Source organism: Anabas testudineus, chromosome 4 (genome assembly GCF_900324465.2).
Source record: "Anabas testudineus chromosome 4, fAnaTes1.2, whole genome shotgun sequence".
NCBI classification, from domain to species: domain Eukaryota; kingdom Metazoa; phylum Chordata; class Actinopteri; order Anabantiformes; family Anabantidae; genus Anabas; species Anabas testudineus.
This window is the reverse complement of record NC_046613.1, coordinates 20,992,634-21,008,082: the sequence shown is the minus strand read 5'-3', so window position 1 is coordinate 21,008,082 and position 15,449 is coordinate 20,992,634. Positions and strand designations below refer to the sequence as shown.

Genomic DNA, 15,449 nt, shown 5'->3' with positions numbered 1-15,449 from the left:
GTTCTTGATCGTTTTAAATTATTTTGCATTACCCACATCTCCGGTCTTTTCCTCTTTTACTTTAGGTCTCCTTTCTGCACTTTTTCTAATATTAAACATCTGATATTACTTGTTTCCCATCAATGCATATTGCTTAGTGGCTGTATCCATGTTTTCTTCATATAAGATCCATTTGTACTTGTTACTCAAAATGTCAAAATGCTGATTGGATAAAAGAGACGAGAGACCATGTAGTGTAACATTTTCTAGCAGAAACCTAACACTCTCTGTTTTTCAATCCTTTAACCTAATGAGATAAACAAGATTAACCAGATGAACGTGAGACAGAATCCCTGCAGACTTACTTGAGTATGTCTGTGTGTGTCACAGCCCTTGTGCACTTTATCTCATTTATCACATCTGTTTGATGTGTCACCATGGATCGTGCAGCCTCTCTCTGTTGTTTCCTTCTCATACTGTAATAAGGACTTCTTTAGAAATCTTTGGCAAACTTTCAGTTTTTCACGTTTGATTTTCTGTCCAGTCTCAAAGACCCAGGCCCAGTGTTTGCCAGCATTACAGGATAAGTTCATGCTCCTGATTGCTAATTCCTGATAAGAAGGTGGCAGGGTGACCTAGTGGTAAAACTGTTTGCCCTTTATGCAGCCAGTGTGGTTCTACCACCTGTGAAGGTGGCAGACAAATCTGTGAATCAAGATTTACCAAGGTCTTTTTTTTATATATAGTTTCCTCATGGGAAATTGTTAACTATGGTTAAGTCTGTATGACATGCAGTAATCTCCATTATCTCTAGACAAATGCTGGATTTAAACTAGCAGGATCAGGTTGTAGTGGTCTACAGTCTAATATCTAAACAGTAACTAAAGTTAAATTCTTCATCCCACCTATTATTTATGCCTATGCTATGCACAATTGCTGGGGACTGGATGCTATCCCAGTTCTCGCTGATTTAGTTGCTTTAAAATGGGCCATGCGTTTTGGAGCATTGACATATGTGCATAATGTCTGTGTTTAATTTTGCTTCCTTGTTTCTAGCCAAGTATTCACTCCTGCCTTGAGACCAGTCAGTCAGTCAACCAGTGTATCGTCAGCTACCTACAGCCAGTCAGATGGCTCTTCTTTTGAAGTGTGTGTCCTCTCAACCCAGTTTCCTATCTCTCTGGGTGCCACATGTTGTCACACCAACAGCTGAGCAACAGTTCGGCATTCCCATTAGAGCTGCTTCACTAGGGCACTAAGATATCACTTTATAGCCTGCTCATTCACAGAGTGCACCAACCCATCTACATAAGAAGCAACGTTTCCCACTCTTGATACGGCTTATTGTGAGCAGGTGCACTTAGTTCCCATCATTTACTAAACCTGTGGTGTATTATGAAAATACATTTGGATGTATTAAGTGAAAGGACTGCAAACCTCACACTCATATTCAAAACCTAGAACCCTAATCACACAAAGTTCAATAAAAAGAGAATAAATAATGAGAATTATGAAAATGAATGAATGCCATGATGATACACTAATTACAAAACCTTCATAGCTCAGTTATTAGAACATGTGATCCAAAGCTGTACATCCACGCTGTCACACTCTGTTCTCTCCTGTCATGACCCGTTTATCTCCTCTGCTCTGCTCTATACCTGCTCTCTTCCCATGTCTCACCTTGGTAGTGAGGATACAGATGCAGTCCATCCTCACCAGTCCGACTGGCAAACATTCAACGAAACATCTTCCAGCCTCAACTTTCCCGTCACACCACTCAGCTTCTCGTTGGTGACATCCTTCTGCCGTCTGTCCATCTCTGTCACCCCCTCTAATCCTCCACTTTCATCTCTCAATCACTCTCTCCTCCCTTTCTCTTGTCCTCTCCACCTGTCCTTTCATTAGTGCAGTCAGAGAGGACCTTTCCACTAAAATAGAGGCCGACTCGGAAACATGGCAGCTGTCCTGGTGCACCTCCACCCGCCCTCTTGTTTTCCAGCTGCTGTCTTCATTTTATGGCAGCTGGTAGCCACATTTTGACCTCAAAGTGTGCATGGCTCAGAATATGTATCCGCACACATGCAGCACACACACACAAAACTGACAGGCTAACATGCGGAGACAGGCACATAAACGCATACACATGGATGCACAGCCGAACACTCACGCAGCAGACATACTGTGCATACACAGACATAAGCACTCACACGAGTATATATACTACACACACACCACTCTCTGCTGTTTTATCAGGTCAGTCTCTGTTTGGCAGGAGTGGGGGGTTAGACTGAGTGAACAGTCACAGCGGTGTAGCAATAGATGCTCTACTTTCAACTTTGACTGTGGTTATTTGCAAATTTAGAGCTCCACATGCACCCTGAAGCTTCACACAAAGATGGGACTTCAACCCCTGGGGGTATTGGTCTTTTTCAAGAAGCACAACATCACTACGGTTGATATATTATACACCTTTCGATAAGACCACCAGGCCAGAAAAAGTTAGCCATTTAATAAAACCAACATACACATGCATACACCCAATTTCACATTGGTTTCTATTCCTGTCCTACTCTACTTCTGTCCAGCTCCACCCTTCCCTCGTCGTGCATTCTTTGTTGACTGCTGCCAACAAAAAGCCATGCTTAACTGGGTTGCAGACAGGGTCATTATTGGTTCTTGATTTCTCCTTAAGGCGCTTAAGCAAAATTCTAAAAGCTGAAAAAGGCTTATTTCCATAGAAGATAACTATTATAAGCACCAATAATAGTTTCCAATTATCATTGTAGTAATTAATAAGGCCAATATGCCAATATGAAATAGTAATCACCCCATTCGTCCCCTTCACTTTACACATCTTCATAGTGAGGGGGTATTCAGAAGCTAAAGATCCAGATATTTCACTCAGGAGTTAGCAGAAACCAAAATCATCAGATATCTAAAGCAACAACCTGTAAGCCTGCAGCCAAACAGCCCAAATTATTCAAAACAACTCTATTTCTTTTTCAGCAGAATCAATAAGACCAGCACAAGATATTCTGCTAACTCTACGTGACAATAAAATGTTACTGAACTAAATTGATTCCCCTTGTCACATTATGTAAAGCAATGTAAGACAGCGTTCAAACAGCCAGCCTCAATAAATCAACTGTCCATCTAATTCTGCCCTCTGCAAACACCACTTGCCTTTCTGATGTACTGATTCAAAAGGATCTTTCCAGCAAAATAAGAATGATATTGTGCCTCATATCATACCCATTACCATGTGATAGCAGTGACACAAGAGACATGAAGCAATAAATTCTGAATAATTCTAGCTGCGAACCTCATTATCTGTATAATGTGATTTATAATTTGTAATAAAAATCACACTTTTCAATCATGGCTGCATTGAATTTTACATCTTTAATGGCAATAAATGTGTTTTTTCCATCAGCAAGGTGATGATATCTGCATCCACTGACAAGACAGCATCACTCCAAAAGACAAACTGGGCACAATCAGGAAGCTGAAACAAAACATGGTGTATATACACATCAATCACCCAACCTGACAGCTCTCCCAGACACTGGGATATGACAGAGGCTCTTTTTCATTTGTTCCTCTTTAGAAAACATAATGTTCTTTCTTTTGGAGAACTGCACAGCTCTACTGTAATCTCAAACTTACCACCAAAGAACTGAGATCACCCACGTTTGGATAGGACCCAATACACATTAAACTCTGTCGAGAGAGATTTCCTACAGGATTTGTGGGCACTAACAAAAACAACAGGAATGCCTTACCTTTTTGGGAGTCAGTGGGATTGAAGCTGACGTGGGGCTGGCTGGACCATGGCTGTGGCTTGGCGAAGTGACTTTTACTGGCCCGAGGCTGGTTGGACTACGCACAGAAATCTATATTACTCACTTCACCAACGTGCCAACATTCTCAATATACTATTCATTACATTTAACAGCATCAACATTTGTTTCTTCTTAAAATGGGATTTTTGCTTTCAATTTTAGAAATAAGTAGAAGTAATTTACTATGACTAGTATAGTTACAATAAATTAATCAATTCAAGCTACAGCAAATAATCTTTTTCAATTGTTGAGAGGTGCTTGCATGAAGTCAGACTCATAGAACAGGAGTTGCAAGAGCAGAGATATCTGCTTCTAAATGTTTTTGAGCAACTCAATGCTAATTAACCACATAATCTAACCATCTATCTATTTAGTTATCTATGGTCAGCTAATGTAACCTCTAAAATAAATGCTCATTGTTGGAGATACGGTACCTGAGTTGAGGTCCTTTAAGCAAAGGCTCTGGAGGACCAGTAGGGCTGTGGCTGCTTAAGTTGGATTTCCCCTGGTTGGGGCTAGTTGGACTTGTTGTGGAAAAGACTGTGCTTAGTCCTTGATTCTTGGTGCTTGGTGTAGAAATTAATGGAGCGTCTGTGACTGGACTGATGCCAGGAGTGGTGCTGGTGGGGGTGAGTTTGTCAGGAGTGGTCGGCGGTATCAGGCCTTTGATGGTGCTGGAGACAAGAGCTGAGACAGTCACCAGGTTCAGGTCGGGAGACGAAGGAATGTTTTGTGGATTAGCAGAGGTGGTGGAGCTTGCTGATGAAACACCAGAGATGGTGGTAGACTGGTGGGGCTTTGTTCCATTCAGCGATACTCCAGTAGGTGTTTTTATGGAGCCACTGGGAGTTACTACAGCATTCCCTGTGGCACTGGGGGATGTGGCAGCAACGGGTGAAGAGGGTTTACAGGTTTCTGCTGCCAAGGGTTTTGAGGCTCCAGACTGGACAGGAGGAAGAGGTGCACGGTACTTGACCTTGGCTGGCTGCAACTGAGGTGTACTGGCCTGTGCTGCTGGAGAAGATTGCTTTGTTTCAGATATTCCAGATGGGACTGGAGGGGCAGGGGATTTGATTGATCTGTGTTGGTCAGTTAGGGATTTTGGCTGAGATGGTCCTCCAGAAGCCTGGGGACTTAGGGGACAAGAAGAGGCCTCTGACTGTGGCACATTAGAGGAGGCAGGGATGTTCTGAAGACCCTGAGTCTGGTCCACTGTCTGTTCCAAAGAACACTTGCTATCTGCAAGGACGGTCAGCTCATAGTACTCCTGGATATCTGAAAGTAGAATAGGAGAGATTGATTGATTGAATGTTTGGTTGTATAAATGAAAATCTAATTCTGAAACTTAGAATTTAAACAGAAACATGCTCTGTTACAGCTTCCACATGGTAACAACATGCTCCTTTTTTGTTTTACATCTTTCTGAACTGAGTATCCAAATATTGTGGACAGTTCACCTGACAAAGCAAGACATGTTATTAATCAATGATTTAAATAATTATATGGGAAGGTTTTAAAGTAATCAATCGTTAATCAAGTGTTACAGATTAATTAGGGTACAGTGGTAAATAATCCAAGGAACCAATAAACACGCCAACCCACCACAGATGATACACTGACGACCTCTAGTGGCAGTGTGGGGGTGCTGCTACCACATTTACGCACAACAACAGTTATAAGTATGCAAAGTTACCAATAAAATACTTTATTACACTGTTACTTCACAGTTTAGGAGTAAGCACACAGAAAACGTTAGGCTGACTGTTATGTTGTGTGCAGAATTGTCAGTTCTGTATGCAGAGAGGGGGGCAGTGAAACCTTTGACCCTTAGTCATACACAGTAGTGAGTTCAACTTTAAATGAGCTCACAAAGAGAAAGAAAAAAGAGGTATTGTTCTGTGGGATGAGGACGGGGAATGCAGACATCATAGATTGAAATTAACACACAGTCAAGCCCATGAAGATAAACTGTATTATAACATGTTATATGATACAGAAGATGAAGCCATGCTGGTGAAGTTCAGGATGAAAAAGAAGAAACATTTAGAAAAGAAAGAAATATCGCACTGTGTCAAGATAACACAAAGCGGTTAAAGGTCAAAGTCACATGGAAATCAGGAACACACATGTATACAAACAATAGGAAGGAGTGTTAGTGTAAGAGCTAAAGTTGTGGGTGTGGCTCAAAGCAGGTGGGACCAGGACTAAGAATATGTTTGGCACTGTGCACATAACCAGCCAGCCAAATGTGGCCTGTGCTTCCCTTCCTATAAGAGAGCTTTAAACGAGACAGAGACTGTTAACTCACAGGAGGAATTTACATATTCTGTAAACTTTGTCTACTAGGAGACGAGTTTTCTTTGACAAGCTGGGTTACACCTTTATCTGTATGTTTTTGTATGTTCTGTATGAGCAGTCCTGTGATCACGATGTTCAAACATCTTTCTAGACATCGTGAAAACTAGTACTGCCAAAGACAGCAAACGAGGCCCTCATCGTTCTCTTACGATCAGTCCAGCATGTTGTCTCCTGTCTTCAAGCCTTCATGCAGACACAAACACACAACATCCTTTCTGACTGGAAGAAATGACACTACTACATTGACTTTTAAGATGTGACACTGAGCTAATGATAAAGTTTTTGACATCTTTTCTAGACGGCCGCTACACCTCTTCATGAAAAGTGTCACAGTCACTCTAAATAGCTGGTTGTAAACTAACCTGCTGAGCAACTTGTGTGGCTGGATACCAGAAGTTTTTCGTGTGATGGCATCTAAATGTGCTGCAACAGAACACTTCACCTGCATGTGAAAAATCCAAGAATAAAACGGGTATACTTACCGAGCAGAGCACTAAAAAGCTGACTTTGAAAGACGCTGATGACTCTATCCAGAGACTGCTGCAGCTGCTGGTCTTCCTCCAAAGGGCCCTGTTTGGTTTGCTTCTGGTTCTGTTGTCTTTGGTCTAGTTTAGCCCGGTACTGCTGGAGAAGCTCCAGAGCTCGCTGAGCATCTGACAACAGCAAGAAAATAACAAGAATCTTTATGCAAAGCTCTCCAGGCATTTTTAATTAGCACTATACAATTAAAGAATTTGCTTTATTGAGGACTGATGGGGTTAAAAACACTGACCACTCACACTGGATTGGACCTAACACAGTCTTCATCATGATGATGTTATTACAAAACTAAGAACGTTTCAGCATTTGGCATCAAAAAGTTTAAAGTATAGTGTTCAATTAGTACTTTTACAAGGATGCAACAAGCTCAGCTGCTCTTGGAAGTGGGGAAGCAGATGATGTTTGTGGTCATGCAATAGATTTGTTTGCATTTTATGGATTGGTATCAATTGTTGTGATTTTCTGTTGGGCAAAAGGGCAAACTAGTTGACAAGCTGGGTAAAGGAATGGGGCAAACTGCATTCCAGGATCTAAGGCACTGGGAACAGCTGATTAAACCGGAAGCACTGAGAGATCCCATCAGACTTACACGAAATGTGTCGACGTACAACAATTAGGATACACATGCACAGAACTATGTTAATGCAAATGGAAGTCAAAATGATAACAATTTCATAAAATCTATAACCATTTCATGTCTCCATAACGTATGCAATAATTTTTAAAAGAAAAAATACAAATAGCAGACCCTCTGTATGAATTCATTTAAATGTAGACTGCCACTGCAAAGCAGCTAAAGTAAAGTTAGAGACTAATAAGGTCCTACTTTGTGAAAAAACACGTGTGCCGAATTCACTACCAGGTCTGAATAATGAGTAAAAACTCTTATATCAGGGTCTAGAAGTCGAGTTTATATGACAGTGAACAATTGAACTTTAAATGGCAGAAGTTTTAGACAGGGTTCGGCTCAGACGTGCTGTGCAGCGCGTCGCGCAGCAGAACCAGCGCGAACAAGTGATTTGTTCGGTGTCGTTTCTATGTTAAACGGAAGCTGAGCAGCAAGGAAATAAACCAAGACACACAATGATCAAAATGCATTTTATCTACCTTTTTGTCGCAGAGGCATGGTGACACGTCCAGTCTTCTTCCCCTGTGTGTGTGTGTGTGTGTGTGTGTGTGTGTCGCTGGGACACACTGTGTTATTACAGATGTGCGCGTCTGTCCCGGGACAGCCTGCCTCCAAACTGGGACACCAAAACTGACACCACGGCCGTCTGAGATCTCAAGCTGACTTTTCATCAAAAGAAAGACAGATTAAAAAAATGAAAGTAGTTTGAAGTTTGAACAAAGAGTCGCAGCAGCAGCTGAAGAGAGAAGCTGTCAAACGTGGGAAGTTGACGGTCCCCGTGTGGACTTAGACCCGGAGCTGCAGCCTGAGCCTTTTATTTCCTCTCTCCTTCTCTTTCACTTTAACTCTTCCTCTGTTTCTCTTTGGTGAAACTAGTTCTCGGTTTCTTCACTCAGGTGACTCAAAACGTTGTCTGACCGGTTCTTAGGCGGCCCTGTGGGGCCAACACACACACACACACACACACACACACACACACACACACACACACACACACACACAGTCCTTTAAAGACACACATTCATTCACTCACTTCAACAAACCATTGAAGCAGGTTTGAAAGGCTCTTCGTAAGCAGCTTGTGTGTGTTTGTGCCACTGTTGTCTTGTTATTGGTCTCTGGATGTGAATCTAATCCACTCAACTCTCAGTATAGAATTAGATTTACAGATAGGGATTAGACTCTACTGTGTTCACTGCTCTCATACATTTATTAATCAATCTGGATAATGAACTGTACACATATGAAATGTCTGGTCTGGTCACAGTTTTTATACAATATCAATAGAAACCAGTCTTCACTGTCAGACCTTTTTGCATGATTATTGACGGTTTCCACTGAATTGTGATTTGTTGTCATTGCTGAAATAGTTTCACTAAACCTACACTGTTAAAAACGCACTCGAAACAATACAGACGCTGCAAACTATCGTTTTAAATTGGCTAAAGTTTGACTGTAGTGTTTAGCTACTGTGAGCTAATGTTTGCTGGTGTTTTCGATCTCTTAGCTAACAAATATTTCACCAATCACTCACAAATCTGGAGTTTCTTCTGAATTTCATTATAACATTGCATATAATTTATTTTTTTTTTTGCCATCTAAGCAATCTGATGAGATGAGGATGTTGCATAAAGATGGCAACTGTAATACTCCAACTGCTGCACCTATTGCCCATACCAGGCTCAGATGATGTCCCATTATTTATGACTATAATACATATTGAATACACACAGTCTATAGGATAAATAAGTCTCCTTTGTAGTTGTTGAAAGTCGGTGGGTGTTATTGCTGTCCTCAGTCCTTGAACCCCCTAAATTGAGTTTACAATTTACGTATATTCTCCTTATATAGTTATTAAAGATTATATCTCTGGATGCCTCTGATTACAGGTTAAGAGTACATTATTAATACAGACGTAAACAGCTGCCGTAAAAAAGAGCATAAGGTGAAATAATCTGAAAGGCCAAATTAAAAAAGCAAAGCAGGACATATGTTGGACGCATATTGAATGTCTGTGCTTGTCTGTAGACGGGGGAGTGACTGCAGATACACGTCATCTGCATAAACACACTCTCCACACAGGCATCAGCTGAATACAGGTCATGGACTCAGACTGTGGTATTGTTATTGATTAGGTCACAAGAGCTTATTGACCACTTCGGTGGGTGCACTCAAACTCTCATTCTGTAACTTTTACACACACTGATTCCAGCATAATGTAGGAGGCAGCGTGGGGAGAAATTTATGCATGATTGTGTAAGTGGGTTGGTCAGTCAGCACACAGAAGTATCATTTTGTCCAAGCCAGTGTGTAATAGACAGAGCAAAAAGGAAAGGGAACAAAGGGACATTCTGCTTCCGTCAATGCATGTGTTAATGTGTGTGTACCATTACCCTCTATTGTTTATTGTCAGCCCGCACCACAGTGAGCAGAGTTGTTCTACATAGAGCACTAATGCCAGGAGAGCAGTGGTGAATGGTGTAAGACAGCCAACGATACCTCTCTTAATATAGGATACTAAGATACTATTTCCTTTACTAATTAAGCTTTTGTATATAAAATATAGCTTATAGAATATATTTAGATAATTTCTGTACAGCTGCTCATTTTTTAAAGTTGCATGTACTTTGTGCAGGATCTCTGAGGACTTTTATACTTACCACAATGAGCTAGACAAACTCAGCTGCCCCTCTGTGATCCACAGGTCAGATAAGTGTCAAAGAATAGATGGGATGTGCAGGTTCAGCAGGATGAAGAAGAGTCAGGCTGTTAGACTAATGGACGGAGAAACAAAGCAGCATCTGCTGGGAGGATGAGAGCCTCCACTGTGTTAAATCCACAGGAGTACACCAACTAATCTTCCCCTTTACTTCCTTTTTACTCTATAACTCTATTCTTTCACTCTTAATATGTTTCCTCCTTCACTTTGTTTTCTGTCTATTTCAGGTCCTTTCTACCTTCCCTAGCGAAAGTGGCTTTTTCCATTCACCTTTTCCATGTTTTCTTCGTAGTTCTTACCTCATCACGGGAAGTTGAGCAGAATAAAAAGAGATATCAACCTCCTCTTTCCATCACAGAGCTCAGAGCACCAGATGGAGCCCAGGTTACCAATAGTGACATTTTTATTATTTGTACAATAGAGACTTTAGTACATTATTCAAAACACTTCTTATATACTGAAAAAATGGTACGTCCCAAAGCCCAAAATGGCTCCAGAGTAATTGCTGAACAGCATTTTTTCAATTTTATACATATACGTATTTTTTGTAAAAATTGTATCTTAAATAGTATGTACAGATAGCGTCTGCAAAATGCATTCTAAACACATGATATATATTATATATAATTCAGCAATTACATTTCTCCGCATTAATACTCAAACTTAAAACTGGAAGGATTTCAACTTGCATGTGCAAATAAATAAAGAAATAAATAGTTCTGTTAAATTGTCACTAAAATTTGTCCAACTTATAACTCGACAGCAGTTCTCTCCTCAGAGGTCAAAGTACTTTTTGTCACACAACAGAAGAAGCAGCATTCAAGTTGGGTAGGTGTAGGTACTGCAGAAAGCATGAGTACATTCACAATCAATATGAGTCATTTTAAATTGATTTCATTCACAGCTATGTACAGTGACACTGCCTTCAGCATTTGTTCAGCTCTTATGTAGTTTAAACACATATAAAATGACTGTTTTTATAGTCATATACATATATATAATATATATTTGTATAACACAAATTCACAATTACAGTAGAAATACATTTTATACAGTTTTGGATAGTACATGTGTAGGTCTCCACGTCATACTGTGCGTACTTCCGTCCATAACTTTGTTATAAGTGTCATTATAAAATATCACAATTTTTGAGCAAAGCTAAGGTATATCAATATATTTAGAAAGAATTACCTGAAACATGTAGTAAAAAATAATTATATTATCAAACCTTTTTCTCTGTTCTCATCACAATATCTTTGATATTTCAAACTCTAAATAGGGTTAAGTGGGTACCTGTGGTTAAGATCTCTCAACCACAAAACTAATCTGTGCCATTTTGTGTCCCTTATGTTTCATTAACTAAATTCTAATGCGTAATCGGCGAGCTGACACAAAATGGGCACAGAGTGACGCTGTCATGTCAAGTAAAACAAAGGACAGTGAAGGATGTTTTGCTCTGGATTAAACATCAGATGCTACACAGAACAGAACAAACCTCACTGCCAGGAAAAATCCTCTGTGTTGATGTGTTGCATTTGCACAAAGACAGAAAACGGACCTCTTCACCCCTTTTCTGTAGTTACTTCTCACATGTCAATATAATTTGTGAAGTGTGACAATGAGTGCTGGATTTTAAAACACCACACTGCAATGGCTCTTACGAAAACAGACCAGGAACTTCTCATGGATTATCCCTTTCCAACTTTCCTTTCCCTGCTCCATTTAGTGTTTTATTTTAAATGCAGCCTTACACAGTCCACGTATGAGTTTGAACATTTGCCAACAATGTTGGATAATCTAAATGTCAAATGTAAATGTCCCTGTACCACTAGTGTCTACTCTCCCCAGGTTACAAAAGTTATACAGAAATTTCAAGTGTAGCCAGAAGCCTTTGTGACACAGATCCGATCGTTCCCTGATTGTCTGAAAAGGGAAAATAAGATCCACTGCAGATTCACCCATTTAGACACAGACACTGTGTGTTTTACCTTTTTCCTTAGGGAGATCAGAGAGCAGATTACTTCAGTGAAGGAGATGCTTTCTGACACTTGCTATATTGAACACAGGCAAAACTGTCAACTCACTAAAGCCATGCTGCTGCTCTCACTGTGTGCAGATCGTATCTGGGCCACAAAGAGGTACTGTAAAGCTCTGATGTCTTGGGCCATTGTAAATACAACTGGGGAGGGGAAGAGGGTCCATATGGCACCAACTGTAGAACATCAGTCTCACTGAAACTCAGTGGTATAATACATCTAGAGTCTAAAACTCTAGAAGCCAACAGAAAAAAATGGCTCATTGACAATAACAAATGACATAAAAGCATGCTGTCACTTTATCACACAACTCAGACAGCTAGGGATGTGACATTACTGTAATAATACTAGAAAACATGACCTCAAAATATGGCACAGAGATTATGAACAATGTTACAGTGTGTTTGCAAGTGGCTTTATGATAGCATTTGAATGCTATGATCAAGCTAAAACAGGGCTTCACTGAACAATGGTGCACAGAGATTACACCATTAAATGTGCGCTGTGTGTGGGGCATGTATGTCTGTTTGTGTGTGTGTCTGCCTGTTAATTCCAGTGCATGGCAGTGTGTGTAAACATTAGCATGACTTACGTGATAGATGGCACTGCAGGACAATTTAGGCTCTGCTGAAAAACTCAGTGGGCTGAGACTTGAATATTGCTTTAGCTCTTTTCAGCACAGCTGTGCAAGCAACGGTTAAAACCTCTGAAAGGTAAGTCAAGTAGCAGTGATGGGCTATGAAAAGGGTTTTCTATACAGAAATAAATCAGTGATATACTTTAGAAAATTGTCCATTTGGACAAATTATCCCTGTATGTTCATAAGAGATAATTATATTAATCCTAACTTTGTAGAGCGCTCTGTCAAAGCTCTACAGAGAGTGCAGCTTTATATAAGCCTATGTACACAAGGCAGAAAGTCTTCAAGTCTGACTACACTGATTTTCAACTTCTCTGGTTCTAGTTTGGTAGTACACACTTGTGAATGATATTTAAATTCTCTAAGCGTTTCCCATCATAACATATGTCTCTGCTTCTAGCTCCTCTGGATGATATCATCTGGAGGATTTTTTTAGTTCAGATAACACCATGTGGTTGCTCATACCTGCTCCTCCAGAACTGCAGTTTAAGCTAGAAGCAGGGACAGGTTTTAAAACGGGGAAGGCTTAGACAAGTTTAATACAATTGATATACATGTACTGCTCAAACCACTGGAAGCAAATTGAAAATCAGTGAAGTTACTCTTCAAGTTTTCAATCTGCAAATTGGTGGCAATAACGGAACAGAAGACATAAACACAAGAAACAGTCAAAGAAAAAGAAAAAACAGTGCAGAATATAACAAAGAGGATCGGAGATCATGGTGCTACACCAAAAAAAACAAAAAAAAAACAATTAAAAACCCACAATGGACAGCAAAATAAAAGGCAGTGAAAAAAGGCAAAAATACCCCAGAACCCTAACTAACCAACAAAACCAAACTATTCAAACTGACTGATCAGAAGACCGCCTCATTAGCAAACCAACCACAAAATCCAAACTGCAGCAGCCCTGTAAGGACTGCAAAGTCGTCTTGTGGTCCGTCCAGCTGTTGACCAGGTCCCTGACCGTCGGTGTACAGAAGAGCCGATATGTTTCCTATAGTACATTTGGCACTAGTATTTGCCTTTGGTCCAGCAATAGGCAAATAAATGTCTATGTGTTCCCCTAAAAAGGTAAAAAAGGCGGCTCATTTTTCAGTTCCACAAGCCTCCAGGGGAAGGCAAGTGGGGTGGCGTGGGATGACGATGAGCAGAGAAGAGAGGCGTTGTATTTGTTTGTTTGTTTGTTATAAAACTATTTTAGCGCGTGCTGCTGTCTCTCAGAACCACCAAGTCCACTGTCCGCTGGAAACTCTTCAGCAGAGAGACGGCTGTCTCGTGCTCCATGTGTAAAAAACTATGTCCGTTAGCCTGCAAGGCAAACACGCAGCACAGTCAACAGCATGTGTGTGTGCATGTATGTACAGAGGTATGTGTGCTGCAGTATTTCCATACATTGTCTACGTGTGAGTGTGTGGAAGGATGGAGAGTCACTGCCATCATTATCTCAGTAACACATCACTGTTGGGGAAAAGAGAGAGAAGAGGAGGAGCTACACAGTCATGCTGTAGAAAGAGAAGGGGTAAAGACAAAACAGGGCTTTTAGATGAGTTCATCCAGCTAAACTGTACATCTGTGGAGAGAAGATGAAGAGGGAGAAGAGAAGGGAGGAAAACATGAAAGGAATGAGAGATGAAGGGGGTTAAACGTCTCAGAGTAAAGCTGGTGTCTCATTTTGACCTCACAGTACAATCCTTGAAGTTTCTTTTGGGCACCAGTTAAAAAAAAAAAACATGTGCAGTAAATATCAATAGAACTCAGTAGCACAGTAAATGGGATTTTTTGCTACTTGTTTAGTGTTAATTGATTTAATTTGACTGATTTACATGAGAGGCGGAAGTTGCTCCAATAACTATTGTTGCCGCAGGAGAGTCGTGCCCCTGCAGAGCCTAACAATACATCAACATCAGGATGTATTGAGGGGAAAAAACAAAAAACTCCACTTGACTTTTTCACAATTTATAGGAAAATCTACTTTCAGCTTTCTGTTGCTGAAGTTAAAGTTCCTGCTTATGGAAGCAAATTGGGAACAGCATAAAAACGCAGTGTGCAGTTGAAAAATCTGTCCCGATTCTAAACTTTAACTGACCTGGAAATACAAGCAGCCGCCAGCACAAGACAGGTGAATTCTTCTGGAGATGGTTAATTTGTTATTTTATTACTTTGTGTGTATGTTAGTACCATTGCAAACTCAGGGCAGAAATAACCAACACTGCATTATTATGCAGCCCAGGGGCCAGTTTCACAAAGATATTTTAGACTGGTCTGCAGTGACACAATTTTTACTTTAGTCTATAAATTAGAGAGTTATACAGAAAAGCTAAAAGGTTAGGCAACTCCAAGGATAACTGGAACCTATCAACTGATAATACAAAGTGGGAAAATACGCCTCTTTGTGGAATTAACATTAGTAATGTTGGTCGGTTTGTGTTGTTGCACTCTTCGTAAATTTGAAAATACAAGTAAAATATCCTTGTTGCTAAAATACTCAACTTAAGCCAGCACTTGCATGAGACTCAAAATCGATTGTAAGTTGAGGTTGCGCTAGCATGAGACTTGAGCTCAATCTAACCTGCTCCGGTCATCCTTCTCTCTTCCTGCTTTGCTGTGCTCAATGGTCTGCTACAGTCCACTACGTCTACGTCTGCACACTCTGTGCAACCCTTCAGGTATTAGTCGTTATCAAATTTAAAGTTAGGAGAAT

The 15,449-nt window shown here is 40.4% G+C and overlaps 2 protein-coding genes across 11 annotated transcripts in view; both read right to left on the bottom strand.

Moving 5' to 3' along the window:
• The window catches only part of LOC113152283 (discs large homolog 1-like protein), an 82,264-nt gene extending 74,050 nt beyond the window's left edge, over positions 1-8,214 (bottom strand). For 2 of the 5 annotated variants that reach the window (XM_026345439.1, XM_026345440.1), the window contains exons 1-4: positions 7,830-8,211; positions 6,665-6,835; positions 4,259-5,099; positions 3,765-3,861 (exon numbers count right to left, since the gene is read on the bottom strand). In XM_026345439.1, the coding sequence (XP_026201224.1) occupies positions 3,765-3,861; positions 4,259-5,099; positions 6,665-6,835; positions 7,830-7,848 (1,128 nt within the window). In that variant the 5' untranslated portion in view covers positions 7,849-8,211. Of the gene's footprint in view, positions 1-3,764; positions 3,862-4,258; positions 5,100-6,664; positions 6,836-7,829 lie in introns of all 5 variants that reach the window. The other 3 variants (XM_026345446.1, XM_026345441.1, XM_026345442.1) reach the window with 3 other exon arrangements.
• Positions 8,215-10,469: 2,255 nt separating this feature from the next.
• lrrc7 (leucine rich repeat containing 7) overlaps positions 10,470-15,449 on the bottom strand; it is a 90,920-nt gene continuing 85,940 nt past the window's right edge. For 4 of the 6 annotated variants that reach the window (XM_026344759.1, XM_026344757.1, XM_026344760.1 and 1 more), the window contains one exon: positions 10,470-14,056. In XM_026344759.1, coding sequence (XP_026200544.1) covers positions 13,946-14,056 — 111 coding nt within the window. In that variant the 3' untranslated portion in view covers positions 10,470-13,945. Of the gene's footprint in view, positions 14,057-14,176; positions 14,251-15,449 lie in introns of those variants that run through there. The other 2 variants (XM_026344762.1, XM_026344761.1) reach the window with 2 other exon arrangements.